General features: G+C 40.7%; 1 protein-coding gene across 1 annotated transcript in view; it reads right to left on the minus strand.

Moving 5' to 3' along the window:
* LOC112224856 (low-density lipoprotein receptor-related protein 1B) overlaps window positions 1-16772 on the minus strand; it is a 365574-nt gene that overhangs the window by 61269 nt on the left and 287533 nt on the right. The window contains 8 exon segments of the mRNA XM_042306367.1: window positions 204-323; window positions 771-887; window positions 5372-5465; window positions 5735-5883; window positions 6127-6315; window positions 6591-6790; window positions 7314-7495; window positions 12666-12788. Coding sequence (XP_042162301.1) covers window positions 204-323; window positions 771-887; window positions 5372-5465; window positions 5735-5883; window positions 6127-6315; window positions 6591-6790; window positions 7314-7495; window positions 12666-12788 — 1174 coding nt within the window.

A 16772-nucleotide genomic window follows, 5' to 3' on the forward strand; every position in this document is an offset into this window, starting at 1 on the left:
TTACTATAAATTCACTGGTCTCAACTTGTCAGATACCACCGTTAAACCTTCACATAATAAGTTCCATCTCACTCTTCCTTGGGGGAAAGAGCTATAAAACAGAAAATAATCTTAGAGAAAAAGTCTAGCCTAAATTAAAAAGTAATCCTAAAGATTCCTTAAACAATCCGTCAGGTACTAATACAGAAGGTTCTTCTTCTTACGACATTCTGTCTCATCCTCTCCGTCTCCACAGTCGTCCTGTCCGTTACAGCGGAGGTTTAGAGGGATACACTTCTGTTTCCGGGTGCATTTGAACTGCCCTGACAGACAGATGTACGTCTCTGAAAGACAAAATGGAGAAGAAGAGGTAGAACCGATGGAGCATCCATTGAAGGTGAAAAGCATCCATCAAAGAAAATGTAGGACAAAAGGGCACCTTAAGATAAAGTGAAAGTAATGTTGGCTAAGCCAAAAACAAGCTAATAACATGTTTTACAATGCTTTGAAAATAAAGCACATTCCCACATGGGCTTTTTATTGTGACAAATCAATACGTAAATTGCAACAAAAAGCATTAAAAGGTATCAAGCAGTAAGAAAGGTATGAAGCTGCTGGCTTCTGTCTTATGTTCTCATCAACAGGTTTGATGTGAAGGACAGTAACAATCACAGTCGTCTTCTTTAATCGATATGCTACTGTGGCCAGATATCAACAGATTACAGACTCCTCAGACCACTGCAATTTGACTTCACCCATCTACTTGCAACATCCCCAGTCTTCCTCCTTACCACAGTTGGCCTCATCTGAGTTGTCTCCACAGTCGTTCTCTCCATCACAGATGAAGGGAGGAAGAGCACAGAGGCCAGTGCCACACTGGAACCTCCCAGGCTGACATTTGAATTCAGCTGCATGAAAATGTATTAGCAACGTTATGCCAGGGAATGCAAACCAGCTAATTACACTACTTGTACACTGAACATTATGTATGCTCATGTATGGTGATAAACTACACATTTGTAATCTAAAAAATACTTAATGACTTAATGTAAAACAGCATTTCTGAAACTATCCCTCAAATAAAACATGTGTAACTAAGTAGCAAATGTTAGCAAGCATTTAATACATATTCCACATTTCAAAATATACAGCAATTATCCTGTAATCCTAATTTGAGAGATCACAGTAAAAGATCACAGCAATAAAGTAAGTCAAATGTAATAAAAAATATATAGTTTCAAAGGTTGAGTTATAAATATTAAAAACTTTTTTTAAAGTTAAGTGAGAAGTAGGTATTGGTCTGAAGCCAAAAAAAGAAAGTAAATTCACATGACCGTCACAGCGACTACTCCACCCATACTCTACCAAGGCTTTCCAGCACAGAGCTTTAAAGTACTAAAGTAGCCATGTTGGTCTATTGTATTTCAAACAATGTGTATGCAGGCTGTTTAGGATTCAGTTAGCAAGTTTGGTAGGCTACCCATCAGCTCCATTAATTTGCACAGTTTGCACAGTTTTGGAAGGGATTACCATGACCAATGGTCACTACTTTTTTTTAACCTTTATTTAACCAGGCAAGTCAGTTAGGAACACATTCTTATTTTCAATGACGGCCTAGGAACAGTGGGTTAACAGCCTGTTCAGGGGAAGAACGACAGATGTGTACCTTGTCAGCTCGGGGATTCGAACTTGCAACCTTTAAGTTACTAGTCCAACTCTCTAACCACTAGGCTACCCTGTCGCCCCAAGTGTGGTGGTCATACGTTTACCGCGACAGCACTATCCAGGTTTCCCAAAAGCATCTTATTAAGGCTAAGTTTATCATTAGATCCTTCGTAGGCGCATCATTAAATCTCAGAGCTGTTTCCCAAAACCATTGTTACTAAAGTTGCACTTTATTTGCAGGATGCACGAACAGCAACATTTCCGTTTTGTCACCAAAGCCCCATATAATACCCACCATTGCGACCTGTACACTCTCGTTGGCTGGCCCTCGCTTCATACTCGTCGCCAAACCCACTGGCTCCATGTCATCTACAAGACCCTGCTAGGTAAAGTCCCCCCTTATCTCAGCTCACTGGTCTCACATCACCCACCGGTAGCACACGCTCCAGCAGGTATATCTCTCTGGTCACCCCCAAAACCAATTCTTTCTTTGGCCGCCTCTCCTTCCAGTTCTCTGCTGCCAATGACTGGAACGAACTACAAAAATCTCTGAAACTGGAAACACTTATCTCCCTCACTAGCTTTAAGCACCAGCTGTCAGAGCAGCTCACAGATTACTGCACCTGTACATAGCCCATCTATAATTTAGCCCAAACAACTACCTCTTTCCCTACTGTATTTATTTTATTTATTTATTTTGCTCCTTTGCACCCCATTATTTTCATTTCTACTTTGCACATTCTTCCACTGCAAATCTAGCATTCCAGTGTTTTACTTGCTATATTGTATTTACCTTGCCACCATGGCCTTTTTTTGCCTTTACCTCCCTTATCTCACCTCATTTGCTCATTATTGACTGTATGTTTGTTTTACTCCATGTGTAACTCTGTGTTGTTGTATGTGTCGAACTGCTTTGCTTTATCTTGGCCAGGTCGCAATTGTAAATGAGAACTTGTTCTCAACTTGCCTACCTGGTTAAATAAAGGTGAAATAAAATTAAAAATACATTTTAAAAAACATGTCGGACTCATGTGTTGATCTAGCTAACTAGCTAGCCAGCATGTAGACACAGTGCATTGCACAGCAGATGTGTTTGCTTGTATGTGCATTGGCCGGGTTTAGATTCAACATAGCTAACTGTTTCTTTGCAAGAAAACGTATAGCTACAGTTTGTGTTGTAAGAGGCTGGTTTTGATTGATGAAATGATGACATAGCTAATCCAGCCAGTTTGATTGCATGAATTATAAATTAGCAAAGTTTGGTGTTGTTTGTGTGACTATGAACTTTACTTAGCTAGCTCTGTTTTATGGAAGAATTTAGCTAACTAAGATACAGTGCCTTGCGAAAGTATTCGGCCCCCTTGAACTTTGCGACCCTTTGCCACATTTCAGGCTTCAAACATAAAGATATAAAACTGTATTTTTTTGTGAAGAATTAACAACAAGTGGGACACAATCATGAAGTGGAATGACATTTATTGGATATTTCAAACTTTTTTAACAAATCAAAAACTGAAAAATTGGGCGTGCAAAATTATTCAGCCCCCTTAAGTTAATACTTTGTAGCGCCACCTTTTGCTGCGATTACAGCTGTAAGTCGCTTGGGGTATGTCTCTATCAGTTTTGCACATCGAGAGACTGAAGTTTTTTCCCATTCCTCCTTGCAAAACAGCTCGAGCTCAGTGAGATTGGATGGAGAGCATTTGTGAACAGCAGTTTTCTATTCTTTCCACAGATTCTCAATTGGATTCAGGTCTGGACTTTGACTTGGCCATTCTAACACCTGGATATGTTTATTTTTGAACCATTCCATTGTAGATTTTGCTTTATGTTTTGGATCATTGTCTTGTTGGAAGACAAATCTCCATCCCAGTCTCAGGTCTTTTGCAGACTCCATCAGGTTTTCTTCCAGAATGGTCCTGTATTTGGCTCCATCCATCTTCCCATCAATTTTAACCATCTTCCCTGTCCCTGCTGAAGAAAAGCAGGCCCAAACCATGATGCTGCCACCACCATGTTTGACAGTGGGGATGGTGTGTTCAGGGTGTTGCTTTTACGCCAAACATAACGTTTTGCATTGTTGCCAAAAAGTTCAATTTTAGTTTCATCTGACCAGAGCACCTTCTTCCACATGTTTGGTGTGTCTCCCAGGTGGCTTGTGGCAAACTTTAAACGACACTTTTTATGGATATCTTTAAGAAATGGCTTTCTTCTTGCCACTCTTCCATAAAGGCCAGATTTGTGCAATATACGACTGATTGTTGTCCTATGGACAGTCTCCCACCTCAGCTGTAGATCTCTGCAGTTCATCCAGAGTGATCATGGGCCTCTTGGCTGCATCTCTGATCAGTCTTCTCCTTGTATGAGCTGAAAGTTTAGAGGGACGGCCAGGTCTTGGTAGATTTGCAGTGGTCTGATACTCCTTCCATTTCAATATTGTCGCTTGCACAGTGCTCCTTGGGATGTTTAAAGCTTGGGCAATCTTTTTGTATCCAAATCCGTCTTTAAACTTCTTCACAACAGTATCTCGGACCTGCCTGGTGTGTTCCTTGTTCTTCATGATGCTCTCTGCGCTTTTAACGGACCTCTGAGACTATCACAGTGCAGGTGCATTCATACGGAGACTTGATTACACACAGGTGGATTGTATTTATCATCATTAGTCATTTAGGTCAACATTGGATCATTCAGAGATCCTCACTGAACTTCTGGAGAGAGTTTGCTGCACTGAAAGTAAAGGGGCTGAATAATTTTGCACGCCCAATTTTTCAGTTTTTGATTTGTTAAAAAAGTTAGAAATATCCAATAAATGTCGTTCCACTTCATGATTGTGTCCCACTTGTTGTTGATTCTTCACAAAAAAATACAGTTTTATATCTTTATGTTTGAAGCCTGAAATGTGGCAAAAGGTCGCAAAGTTCAAGGGGGCCGAATACTTTCGCAAGGCACTGTATATTGTCAGCATTGAGTTGCGGTTGGTGCACCAATACAGCCATAGCACAGTCTAGTTAGCTTGTAACTACTGCCTAGTTGGCTAGCTAACAGGCTATGATAGTGGCCAAGGACGTTTGCTAGCTTATTTTTGGTTGTGCTCTGATTTAGTTTACACAGATGACTTCAGCCATATGAAAAACCTATTGGAAAATAGCTAGCTAACTTCCTTTGCTTGTAGCTAGTTTCTCATCCGACTGGTGTTAGCTAGCTACAGCTGCTAGCAACAGAGTTGTTGGTCCCGGTTTTAGAACTCTGAGCTTTGGCTAAATAATGTTAGCATAATTGTCAGAAATGCTACAAAACGAAAGCACATTGTTGGTTCTTAATATACAGAAATGGGCAACTGAGAACGAGAAATTATAAATTTTCTCAAAAATTATTCAGTCCAAAAGGTGGCAAGTAAATTGTCACTTTATAGACGCTGTATTCTCGTTCTTATCCTATGCCTAAATGTTGAGCTAGGTCGAGGCAAGTAATTTTCTTTCTTTCCTAATGCTAACAACCTTGTTAAAAATCTGGTACGTGGTTCTCAGTAACAGCCGGACATCTCATGACAAGAGGCGGGGAGAGTGTCTTGTACCTACAATTAGGTTGATTTGCTGAGTTTTATCGACATTGGTGTCACATTGGTTTAAATGATGGAAGCAATATTTTAATTTAACACTGAGCTACAAGGAAGTCAGGAAGTCCAGTAATGCATAGTTGGTATGGAATGAAAAAACATGTTACTCACGACAGTCAGCAGGCTCATCTGATCCATCGCCACAGTCATCCACAGTGTCACACTTCCACCAGAAAGGAATACACTCGTCGGTTCCACAGCGGAACTACAGAACACACAAATTAACTAGACAGAATTCTAACTTATCCCAAAAAACTGTTGTTCAAACAAAAGGAAAACAAACAACACTACTATTTTCATGGGACTTAAGCTGCAGAAGCATGGCAGGAGAGAAGAGACAGTGTGATAAACAAGGAGAAAGGGAATGAAAACAACAGATCTGCCTTGAGGGAAAACAGAATAGAATAACAGACTGTGCAAAAGAGTTACCATATCTACAAGTGCTGAGGAGTGTGAGAAGGGATAGACACTGACCTGACTTGCAGTGCAGTTGGAGAGGCAGGTCTTGTTGTCAGCAGCAAGGTAGAAATTAGTTGGACAAGCACACTTGTGTTCCCCGCCAGGAGAAAGGAGACACAAGTGGCTACATCCTCCATTGGCCACCTGACACTGGTGCTTGGGCACTGCACAGAGAGAGGGGGGGAGAGAGAAAGAGAGGGTGGGGGAGAACAAAACCGAAAGTACAGCATAATTAAATAGAACATTAGCCACATTCTTAATACCATACCCTATATAATCGCATCCTATATAATAATATCATAAACTATATAATAGTAATAACCTATGTAACCATACAGTATATGACCATGTCTTTGGGTTGGCAGGTGGGTACGTGCGGGACTACTGTGTTGGGTGGGTTACTCTACCTTCAGGTTGGCGTAGTGAATGGTAAACCTTGACAGATTTGATAGCTTGCCAGGAGTTGAGCAGCTCAATTCCTTGGGCCCCAGTAGTTTTATGTGCTCGTCGGAGTGACTTGGATTTCCCATCTGTCCAGTAGACAAAGTCCTCAAACAGTGTCAGACCCATCACCCCCTGAATGTGATCATAGGACACTGGAGAGAGACACAATACAAAACAGTAGACCCATCATTAGTTGATGAGAAAAGTGAGAGAACACCAAACACATGTAATTGAGGTGGCTTAGCAATCACACTTGTGTGATGAGTAACCTAGCCTGAGACCTCAAGACTTGGGTTAGCTCCCAATCTAATGCCTAGGCTTTGGCTCAGCTGAAATGGTATTGTGGTGAGCAGGAGACCCGGGTAGAAACCCTGATTAATCACATATTCTTATAGTGGAAAAAGTCCAACATTATATTCTTCCTTACCTTTGTGTCTCTGTGAGCCGTCTATGTTGGCGAACAGAATGTGGTTGTCATCTGCCCAGTACAGCCTCTTGTTGGTGTAATCTATAGTGAGGGCAGTGGGGCTGTAGATCTCTTTGTCGATGATAACAGCATGCCCTCGACCATCCATACCCACACGACTGATGTGAGGGGATTCACAGCAGTCTACCCAGAATGCATACCTACACATGGATGAATGTGGAGAGGTCTTACAAGTTGTCTCTTACAAAACATCATTAGAATGCTAGGTTAACATAAGGAAAATGACAATGAAAAAACAAAATTAGTGTTCAGTGCTATAAAAACCCTCAGGTGTAAAAGTAGACTGCTCAGTATATCATCACATTGTACATTTACATTTGAGTAATTTAGCAGTCACTCTTATCCAGAGTCAATTTTGAATATTACATTTGCTTAACAATGTGCCAAGTAATTCCTTAAGGGAGGGGTCACCAATTGATGATTTGACACGTAAATAACCTTTCTTCTGGATTGAGCCCTAACATAAACAGATCTTAATGACAAGCCTCCTGTTTGCTGAAAGTCGGACAGTCCAGCTTAGTGTGTAGTCGTGCTTGAGTGTTTGTTTAAGTTGTCAGTGGGGTTAGGGTTAGAGGTCAATGTGTCTGATACAGTGCCCTGACTGTGGATCCAGGGCCAGGTCAGTGGGGTTAGGGTTAGAGGTCAATGTGTCTGATACAGTACCCTGACTGTGGATCCAGGGCCAGGTCTGTAGGGTTCCTGATACCAGTGCTGACCAGGACAGAGGGGTACAGGCCGTTAGCTTTAGACACCTCCAGGCTCTTCCTCTCGATGTCACACCAGTACAGGTTTTTCCCTATCCAATCCAGGGCCAGTGCACTGGGGACCGCAGTCCGATGGACTATCTGGTGGGAAAGAGAGAGGGAGATAAAAATTTAAAAAACTAGCAGAGACAATGACAACAACAACAACCAAAACATTCATCATATGATTAATGTCCAAAACATATGAAAGATTTTTGAAAAAAAAAAGTGAAAAACCTTATCCTTAATGATGGTGGAATTATACAGGAACTTTCACTCAATGTCTCTCAGTTTAGGCAGCTTTTGAATTAGCAAACCAGTTGTTAGGAATAAACAATAATAGTGCCAGCTGGCACATGAAACTGATGCCTTGAAACACTATTTCAGACCCAACAACACCCATGCAATCTACCATTAAGGGACATCATGCGCTTTGAGGCCTTCTCTATCCTCATTTGCAAGAGATATATAGCCTTGCCAAATCGACTAGGCTGTCCCCTAAGCAGTAATTTAGACTAAACTGGAGCTTCAAACAGTCTCCAAAATGTCACAGATTGAGGAGTGTTTTCCGTCAGGAAACTTGCTCCGGAGGCAGTAAAAAGACAGAGGGGGGAGTAGTTAATACACAACACTTTAGGTAGAGCCTGTGGTCTTCTGCTAGCTTCTCTTTTTGTTGCATTGATTTGAAATATTTCTTCATGTGGATTTGAGTCTTGTCAACATGTAAGGTCCCCCAAACCCTGCTGACTATAGACAATGAGCATAGAACTATAATCACAATCCAAATAAAAGCTGTGAAGTATTTCAATGATGCTCTGTGTCTTTCATTTAGCTGGGCTGGCTACTTTCTTATACAGACCTCACTGGAGGTGCTCCCCTGGTCTCTGAGCCATACTCAGACTAGAAATCACCTCTTCTGCTTCTGATTAACTTCAATTATGCTTTATCATCCTGTTTCATCATTAACATGCCTTATGTTTGCACAGAGTAAACACCCAGAGGCGCACATACTGGAGGCTTGCTAAGGGCTGTTATTGGAGAGGCAGATTAGAACTATGATTAACAAAAAAAAAACTGTACTCATTATTCACTGTAATGTTCTGTCAGCACAACAGTATAATGTTATTGTAGTTTAGGGTTAGTTAGAACATTACCTATAACCCAGGGGGCTACTTATAACATCATTGTCTAAATTACATTGTCAAGCATTGCCATAGAAAACACATTGTAATGTATGTAGAAAAACACTCATCCATTTCTGGCAGTCTAAATATGGTACATGCAAAATATCCACCATTAATTTCCTCGCCGCAAAAGAGAAGAAACATATGCAGTTCATTTCACTGGGATTAACTTGCCTCTACCCTGAAGTAAATAAGCACAAATCCCCTAGCTTTGCCCATTCCATGTCTTATGCTTTAAAGAAGTCATATTCTAGGGCTTAAACTATGGTCTGCTTTATTCACTGTTCTCATAATTAACCTCCATGCTAAAACAACAGACCTATCTCAAATCCTTTAGCTGTGGCTGAGCCGTGGCAGGGTGCTGGTGGCAGTGAGCACTATTTTTAACACATTCGTGTACATTTCTCAACACATTTTTTTGAAAATTCCTGAAATGAATGTGTTGAAAGCTGTGTTAGATTATTGACCAATTGCATTGCGGATCCAAAGTCAACACACTGGCCCTTACTCTCTGAAAAGTGACAACTGACAGCTTGGAGTGAGCCTCAGCCAGCCAGCAGCAGGTATACGAAACAAGGTAAATTCACTCTTTATCCGAATGAGGTGACCATTTGATGCTAATATAGCGTGAACACAGCAATATTTTAGCCCTGACAAATTTTAAGAAGTTAGGATAGTTAGGCAAAACCATGCACATCACTATCATATTTCCCAGCATGCACTACTGCAGGTTGATAAAAAAAAAAAACGTTTTTAACTTCTGTGTTTTTGCATTGAGCAGACGTTTGTGAAATGATTGTTCCAGTTTAAATGGGGCTTAGGTAGTCTCCACACAATTTACTTAACTCTGGCAGTCATTCTGAATGCAGGTTGCGGCTGAATAAAAATTCAAACTTTTAGAGATCCTAGCACTGGCTGGATTCCAATAGGAATTTACACCTCACATTGCAAACCAGCATAATGTGACTCGCAGGTAGGCTTGCAAAACTCTGGTAGCTTTACAAATATCCCAGTTGGGAACTTCCTGGGAACAGGTGGGAATAAGCAGGAAATCTGGAGTCCTTCAACCAGGATTTTAGGGAATTTTTGTTAAGTTACTGGAATATTGCAACCTTACTTGCAGGCCTGAAGTGGCCTGTAAACCATGAGTTTCAGACCACTGTGTAAGGATAAACTAGTCCTTAAAAAAAGGCCCGTCTGTAATGTATTGTTATAAAGAGTCATTTTAATGGTGGCATTTGCGTAGGAACTCACTTGGTGATAGCTACATGACTGAAAATAAACAAATTCAACAAGCATGTCTCTGTCACCAACAAATACAGTACAGTCATGGGTGGTAACTCTACAATTCACTCAAAAAGGCAAGGCGCATTGGGAAAGTATATTGGAGGTGTGTCTTAGTTTGTTATTTTTAACTACCCGTGAGTGGAAGTTCTGTATCAGTTTAACTGTATATGTTAAACCTCATCTGTATATGGTAAACCAGATCTGGATATTTTTTGTCTCTAACAAAGAATAAATGGCTACCATATCCAACAATAGTCTGTTCTCCTGTATCTCAGATACACAATTGTTTGAGTAGGTTTCCCTGGACTGTGTATCTACCAGGCACTAACATGTTAGAAATATTTAAAGATGAATATTTTGCGTGTGCATAATTTGTTTCATGTTAGATTTTGTATATGGAGCAATAACTAAACATTTTAAATGGCAACTTTTTTTCTAAATGTCTTCCCCAGTCATTTACATAATTGTTAAAGTGTTTAAAAAAATAAAATAAAAATTAAAAAAGTGGATTTAAGTGGAATAGAACACTGTGTAATAAAACAACAACACTGTGACTGCTAAAAGTAACACAGCATATGTCATCCCTAACTATATGTATGATGTGTTAAAAAATAACATTTTCTAAGAGTGTGGTGGAGGCTCAAACAGGGACTGTGGGTGACTGGTTCCGAGTCAGAGCTCTAGTCAAAAGTAGTGCACTGCATAGGGAATAGGTTGCCATTTGAGACACAGCCTGGGTGTAATTTAGCTGAACGAACCTCCTGCTCTCAAAATACAATTCTAATGAGATGAGAGGACGGGTGGGATGGGGTGCGTCAGGGTTGTCCAGCAGGTGACCCCGTGATGTTTGTGTGTTCTGGGCTCCAATCCCATGACCTGAATGGACCTCCATGATTATACAGACCTGTTGCGTTCAGCCAGAGAGCTAATCGTTGTCTCGTTAATAGGCATTGATTACAGCGCTGCCTCACTGTTTAATGCCTCTGTAAATGATACAAGTCCATTATGATGCCTGCTTATAAAGGATGAAAGGAAACAATCATCAATTGGGAGCAATTACATTTTCAATCTCTATATCCATTCAAGGATGCATCCAAAATGGCACCCTATTCCGTTTATAGTGCACTACTTTTGACCAGGACCCGGTTCACCAAAATAATATTAATGCTAAGTTCATCATTAGATACTTTTGGAAAATGGGTTCCTGAGCACTTTGTAAGGTATTCGGCACACAGCTGAAGAGTCAACTAAGTTGATTCACACTGCAGTGTGTACTTCATTCAGTATGATCCTTATCTACATAAGTGAAGCCAGCAGGGCAGGAGAGGATGGTGAGAGGGAAATGGAGCATGGGGAGCAAGCTCTAAATGGTACTGTAGGTAGCATATTATTATTATTTACCCTGGCAAGTTAGTTAAGGACAAATTCTTATTCACAATGACGGACTAGGAACAGTGGGTTAACTGCCTTGTTCAGGGGCAAAATGATGTTTTTTTACCTTGTCAGCTCAGGGATTCGATCTAGCAACCTTTCGGTTACTGGCCCAATGCTCTAACTATGTTTGCCACCCCATATCACAGGGGCATCCAGGGACATCTGTATCCCAAGTCAACTAATGAGCTAAATATTATTGTATTTATGCAAGAAATTACCAATCAGAAGTGCACTTAGGTCCCACCTTTGATTGACAGCTCAATCATTTCCAATCTTGAGTAAACCCTGTAGAGGAAGCAACATTTTATGACAGACTTTCTATTGTTCGTGATTGTCAGGAATCTGCATTAAAAGCTAGAAATAACTAGACAAATCTTGAAATATATTAAGAGAAACACTGACAATCGATGGTCAGTTCATCACACTCGTACTGAGACGAGGTTGAATGTGCTTTTGGAACATTTACTTGGTCAGGTTTTCGTTGCAGTTGATTCATTGGATGGTGAGCCTACCCAAAGAGAGTGACGTAGAAAGACATTTAAACTCTTCAAGAGGACCTTTGAGTTCACTTTCCCCACTGCCCTACAATGTTTGATGGAACTGATCACTCCATATGTGTGGTAGGACTGTTGTGAACATGGATTTGAAAGTTATTTTGTTTTCTACATTGAATTGATCTGGATATTTACTGGTGATACTTGATATTACTATCGAAGGGTGCACCCAATTTTACCGGAGGTATTCAATCAATCAATCAAATGTATTTATAAAACCATTTTTACATCAGCAGATGTCACAAAGTGCTATACAGAAACCCAGCCTAAAACCCCAAACAGCAAGCAATGCAGATGTAGAAGCATGGTGGCTATGAAAAAAGTCCCTAGAAAGACAGGAACCTAGAAACAAACCTAGAGAGGAACCAGGCTCTTAGGGGTGGCCAGTCCCCTTCTGGGTATGCCTGGTGGTGATTATAACAGTTCTCAAATGATAATCACAGTGGTTGTAGAGGGTGCAACAGGTCAGTACATTGAAATACTGTAGAACCATATACTTTAACCCAAGGTATTGAAATTGATCTAGGCCTATAATATTATTTTGTTAACATTGTTTATTGTGTGAATCACACTGTGAAACATTGTTGCAAATGTTATTATTTTTGAGAACTAAAATCTATTTTCCTAAAAAATAAACAATCAGGCATTTAGTACATATATTTAAACTTTACATCCTGGTCTCTGGTCTGGTCTTTCATATGGTAATCTTATAACTACTCTTCCCGAACATAGTCCACAGATAAGTTGTGTTGTTAAGAGTGTTTGATGCTAAGTGCATGCTACATATAAATGACTTCCCTCTAGCAGCAGTACCTTAAGGTCACTCCCATTGAGTCTCATTCTGTTGATCTTCCGTCCGCTGGGTCTTGAAGAGTCTATCCAGTAGATGAACTCTTTCCTGTAGTCAAAGTCTATGTGAATGATGTTGTTCAGGCCCTGGATATAAGATAGACATTATTAGATTAGTTTATATTTGTTGTCCTAGAAGAGGAAAATATTACCCCAGTTCAAACATTACATACACAAACCACATAGAAAAACAGCAGGAAACAAACAACGGTAATCAGTCAGACATTAATAGTGAGTGCCCCAATGACCCAAACCTGCATATAAAGGCAGAAGCTACCGTGTAAATGGTGACAAATGCTACATGAAACACTCCTTTCACTAGTTAAATTACTTTTCGAATTGCAATTGAGTGCAATTTAGAAAATAAGCAACATTCAAAAGCAGAATTTAAAAAAAATAAATGTGATTAATTGGTACATCATGGTAACCTTTCATTCATTGCTTCAGTAATGTAAAGAGCCGTAAGAGAGCATTTACAAGTGAGGGCATATTCTTCAGTGAGACTGAAACTGGGTGTTTCACAGATGCAAGTAATACACACAAAGTGACCTGTAAACACACTTAGGCCTAGTTAATGTGTCCACCTGTGAAATGCAGTAACAATATTGATTTTGGATGATTTCCCCCGTGAGTTGCAGTGACTCGCCTCCAGCTATATTCTTAAACCCAGTGAAAACTGAAGCCCCACCAAGAGGAGCCTTAGCTATCAAAGAAATAAGAGCGAGGTACATCTCTTGCTGTCATGCTAAGAAGACCCCCCTGTCAGTCAGACAGGAACGTCTCCCTAAACAATCGCACCTCCCCTACTGGGCTGCACAGCGGGTGCCAGGATAAGGTGTCAGAGAATCTTGACAGGCTGTACCAGACATCTTCATCAGATCATCAACACCCTCAAAGACAGCCTGCGCCACAGAGTCCTCAGGGACCTCTCCGTGGGAGCAGAGAGGTCTCTTTCTTCTCTCTCAGAGCAGCACAGCTCTTAAGTGCAACCAGCAGCTCTCTGGTAGGAAGAACTGCACACAGACAGACTCAATCATTTACATGGTATATTACAAAAGAAGGAAAGACTGAGGTCTAAAGTAGGCCTATGTATGTAGGCCTATCATCAGGTCTAATAATGCCTATTGTAGGCCTAACTATATGATAACGGGGGAGCTGGTAAGCCTCAAATATATTTGTAGTTTTATAAGGCGAGATACATTCCATGTGATGTTAATGTTTAATATTTTACACTGATTAGGTAATCTCAGATTTACATAAAATCATTAGTGGTATGATCTACATTGAACATGTGATGGTGTGATACATTGACATGAGGTCAGTGGAGTGTTAGCCAGACAGCAATGCAGCGGGGCCACTTAGTAGAGACAGCTGTAATACGCATATATTATGCAGATCCCCCACTTTAGCTACCATTAAAGCTAGCATGGTGATTAAAGTGAATTATTGCTGCTGAGGCCAGCCAGGCCACTCAACAGAACAGTCAGGAGAGGAGGAGATGGTTCTCAATAGGCCCCTATAGAATTCCCCCAGCTTAAACTCCATTCTCAGAGTGTGTGATTCACATAATGAACATGTGATAACATGGCAGTAGTGATGAGGCCTAACAGTGATTGAAATAGGCTCTCCAGAGGGATCTGGGTAAGACTATTTCCCTCTGCCAATCAACATGGGCAGGTCAACTCCCCCACAGGGAGGACGGGTGAATAATCACATTGAAATTGGAAGGTTGACAAGCTGGAGAATGACAGAGGGATGTAATGTGTTGCCTGAAGGTAGATGGATGGATAGACAGGATATATAATATAGAGCTCTCTCTGTAAGAAGTAAGCCGCTGTGGCTTTTCTGACAACTTCCCAACTCTCATCTCAACTTCATGACAAGGTCAGGCAAGGCTACCTAGGCCTCGTATAGCTAAAAATGCTTCTGATGTGAAGTATCTCTCCAAATAGCTATACCTGTATCTAAGTAACCTGGAGCACTTACAAAATAATATATAAAGATAGCAAATGACAAATACAAACAAGAACTGTACATGTATCAATTAGCTTAGACAATGATATACGAAAAGTTGTCAGTACTCGGTCCCAAGAAGACACAAAATGTAACTGATTTACATAATGACTCATGTTGGTGACAGAGAGTGTTAGTAGGGCTACATGAGGGTGTTTTCTAAGGGTCGGGAGTGTTAATCTAACTGCACTGTCCAATTTAAAGATGCTATTACAGTGAAAGAATACTATGCTATTGTTGAGGAGAGTGCACAATTATGAACTTGAAAATGTATTAATAAACAAATTAGGCACATTTGGGCAGTCTTGATACAACATTTTGAACAGATATGCAATGGTTGGATTGGATCAGTCTAAAACTTTGCACATACACTGTTGCCATCTAGTGGCCAAAATCTAAATTGCGCCTGGGCTGGAATAATGCATTATGGCCTTTTTTCTTGCAATTCAAAGATGGTACAAAAAAAAAAAAATGTCAATGTATTATCTTTTACCAGATCTAATGTGTTATATTCTCCTACATTAATTTCACATTTCCACAAACTTCAAAGTGTTTCATTTAAAATAGTATCAAGAATATGCATATCCTTGCTTCAGGTCCTGAGCTACAGGCATTTTAGGTCGAAAATGGGAAAAAAGGGTTTGATCCTTTTAAAAGGCTTTTATTTATTGTAATTAAAATTAGTTTTAGTAGTTAAGTGTTGAGTTATATTATATATAGCTACCTCAATCGTTATTTCAAATACTTTCGGTGACTTATATTGCATATATCCTTGCTTCAGGGCCTGAGCTACAGGCAGTTAGATTTGGGTATGTCATTTTAGGTGAAAATTGAAAAAAGGGGGGATATCCCGAAGAAGTTTAAAGTAAGTGCAGACACATGCGATATAGAGTATTTATGGATTTGCTATGAATGATCGAAGGCATCTCACTTCAAACAAAGTATTACGGGACACTACATAAAGTGTCAATAAATATGTTATTAATGTACTGCTGATTTTTGAAGGTGCTCATGATCCACAGGTTACTGTAGGGTGTGAAGGGTATTTCAATTTGATGAAAGGTATTTCAATTTGATGGACCTGCAAAGCTTGTGTTTGTGTGTGTCAGAGCCAAGATGATTTGGAGTAGTCGAACCTGAGACTACCGCACCAGGTAATCATTCTTCTTCTGTTCCCATTCCCTCATTATATTGTTGTGTGCGTGTTTATGTACTGAGGAATGTGACTTAGTTCCATAAGAAAGCCACTTTCAATGTCGTCCCCAACCATTCAAAGTTGGCCTTACTGGGAGTGACCATTGAATTCTATGGGAGTGACCTTACTGAGTAAAGTATTTGTCATCATTCCCCCTGGTCGACACTAGTTAACACAGCCACAAAAATCATAATTATGACTAAACCCTACCCATTTCCACAATTTCTCTTCTTCAAATTAGATTTGAAACCTAAACCTAGCTAATGAAGGTTTGATGCATTGGTCCACCAGGGTGGGTGGAAGTGTCTGGGAATGAGATTAGGTGTTATGTGACAAACGTGAATTCAATTCAGAGCATGTGCCATCCTTCAGCACAACATGTCATTCTTTATAAAGCACAGACCTTCACCTGGAGCGAGTGGACTACAGGGGAGTGCAACATTTGACCTCTGGGTCTAGGGCTCCCTCGTGTGTCTGCTTGCTCCTCAGGTTGTCCTTCCTCGCCTCTGTAGATCCAACACAAATCCAGATCCCATTGGCCAGTCCCAGCATCAGACCACCAGATGAGGCACGGAGGAGGGACCAAAGATTACACAGTCACCCGGAGCAAACAGGCCACAGGGAAGCACCATCTTTGATCTCTGGGTCTAGGGCTCCCTTGTGTCTACTTGCTCCACAGGTTGTCCTTCCTCCCCGTTACAGATCCAGATCCAGATCCAGATCCCGACCCAGCACCTGCCCCACTTCCCGATTCTTATTTTTTCCCCCGTTCTGCAGCACTAGACCAGCACCAACCCTTGGCCTCCAGTCCCGGCCCCAACCCCAACCCTGGACACAGCACCGATCAACCACAACTGCCAAAT

The sequence above is a fragment of the Oncorhynchus tshawytscha genome, linkage group LG26, assembly GCF_018296145.1.
Source record: "Oncorhynchus tshawytscha isolate Ot180627B linkage group LG26, Otsh_v2.0, whole genome shotgun sequence".
Taxonomy (NCBI): Eukaryota; Metazoa; Chordata; class Actinopteri; order Salmoniformes; family Salmonidae; genus Oncorhynchus; species Oncorhynchus tshawytscha.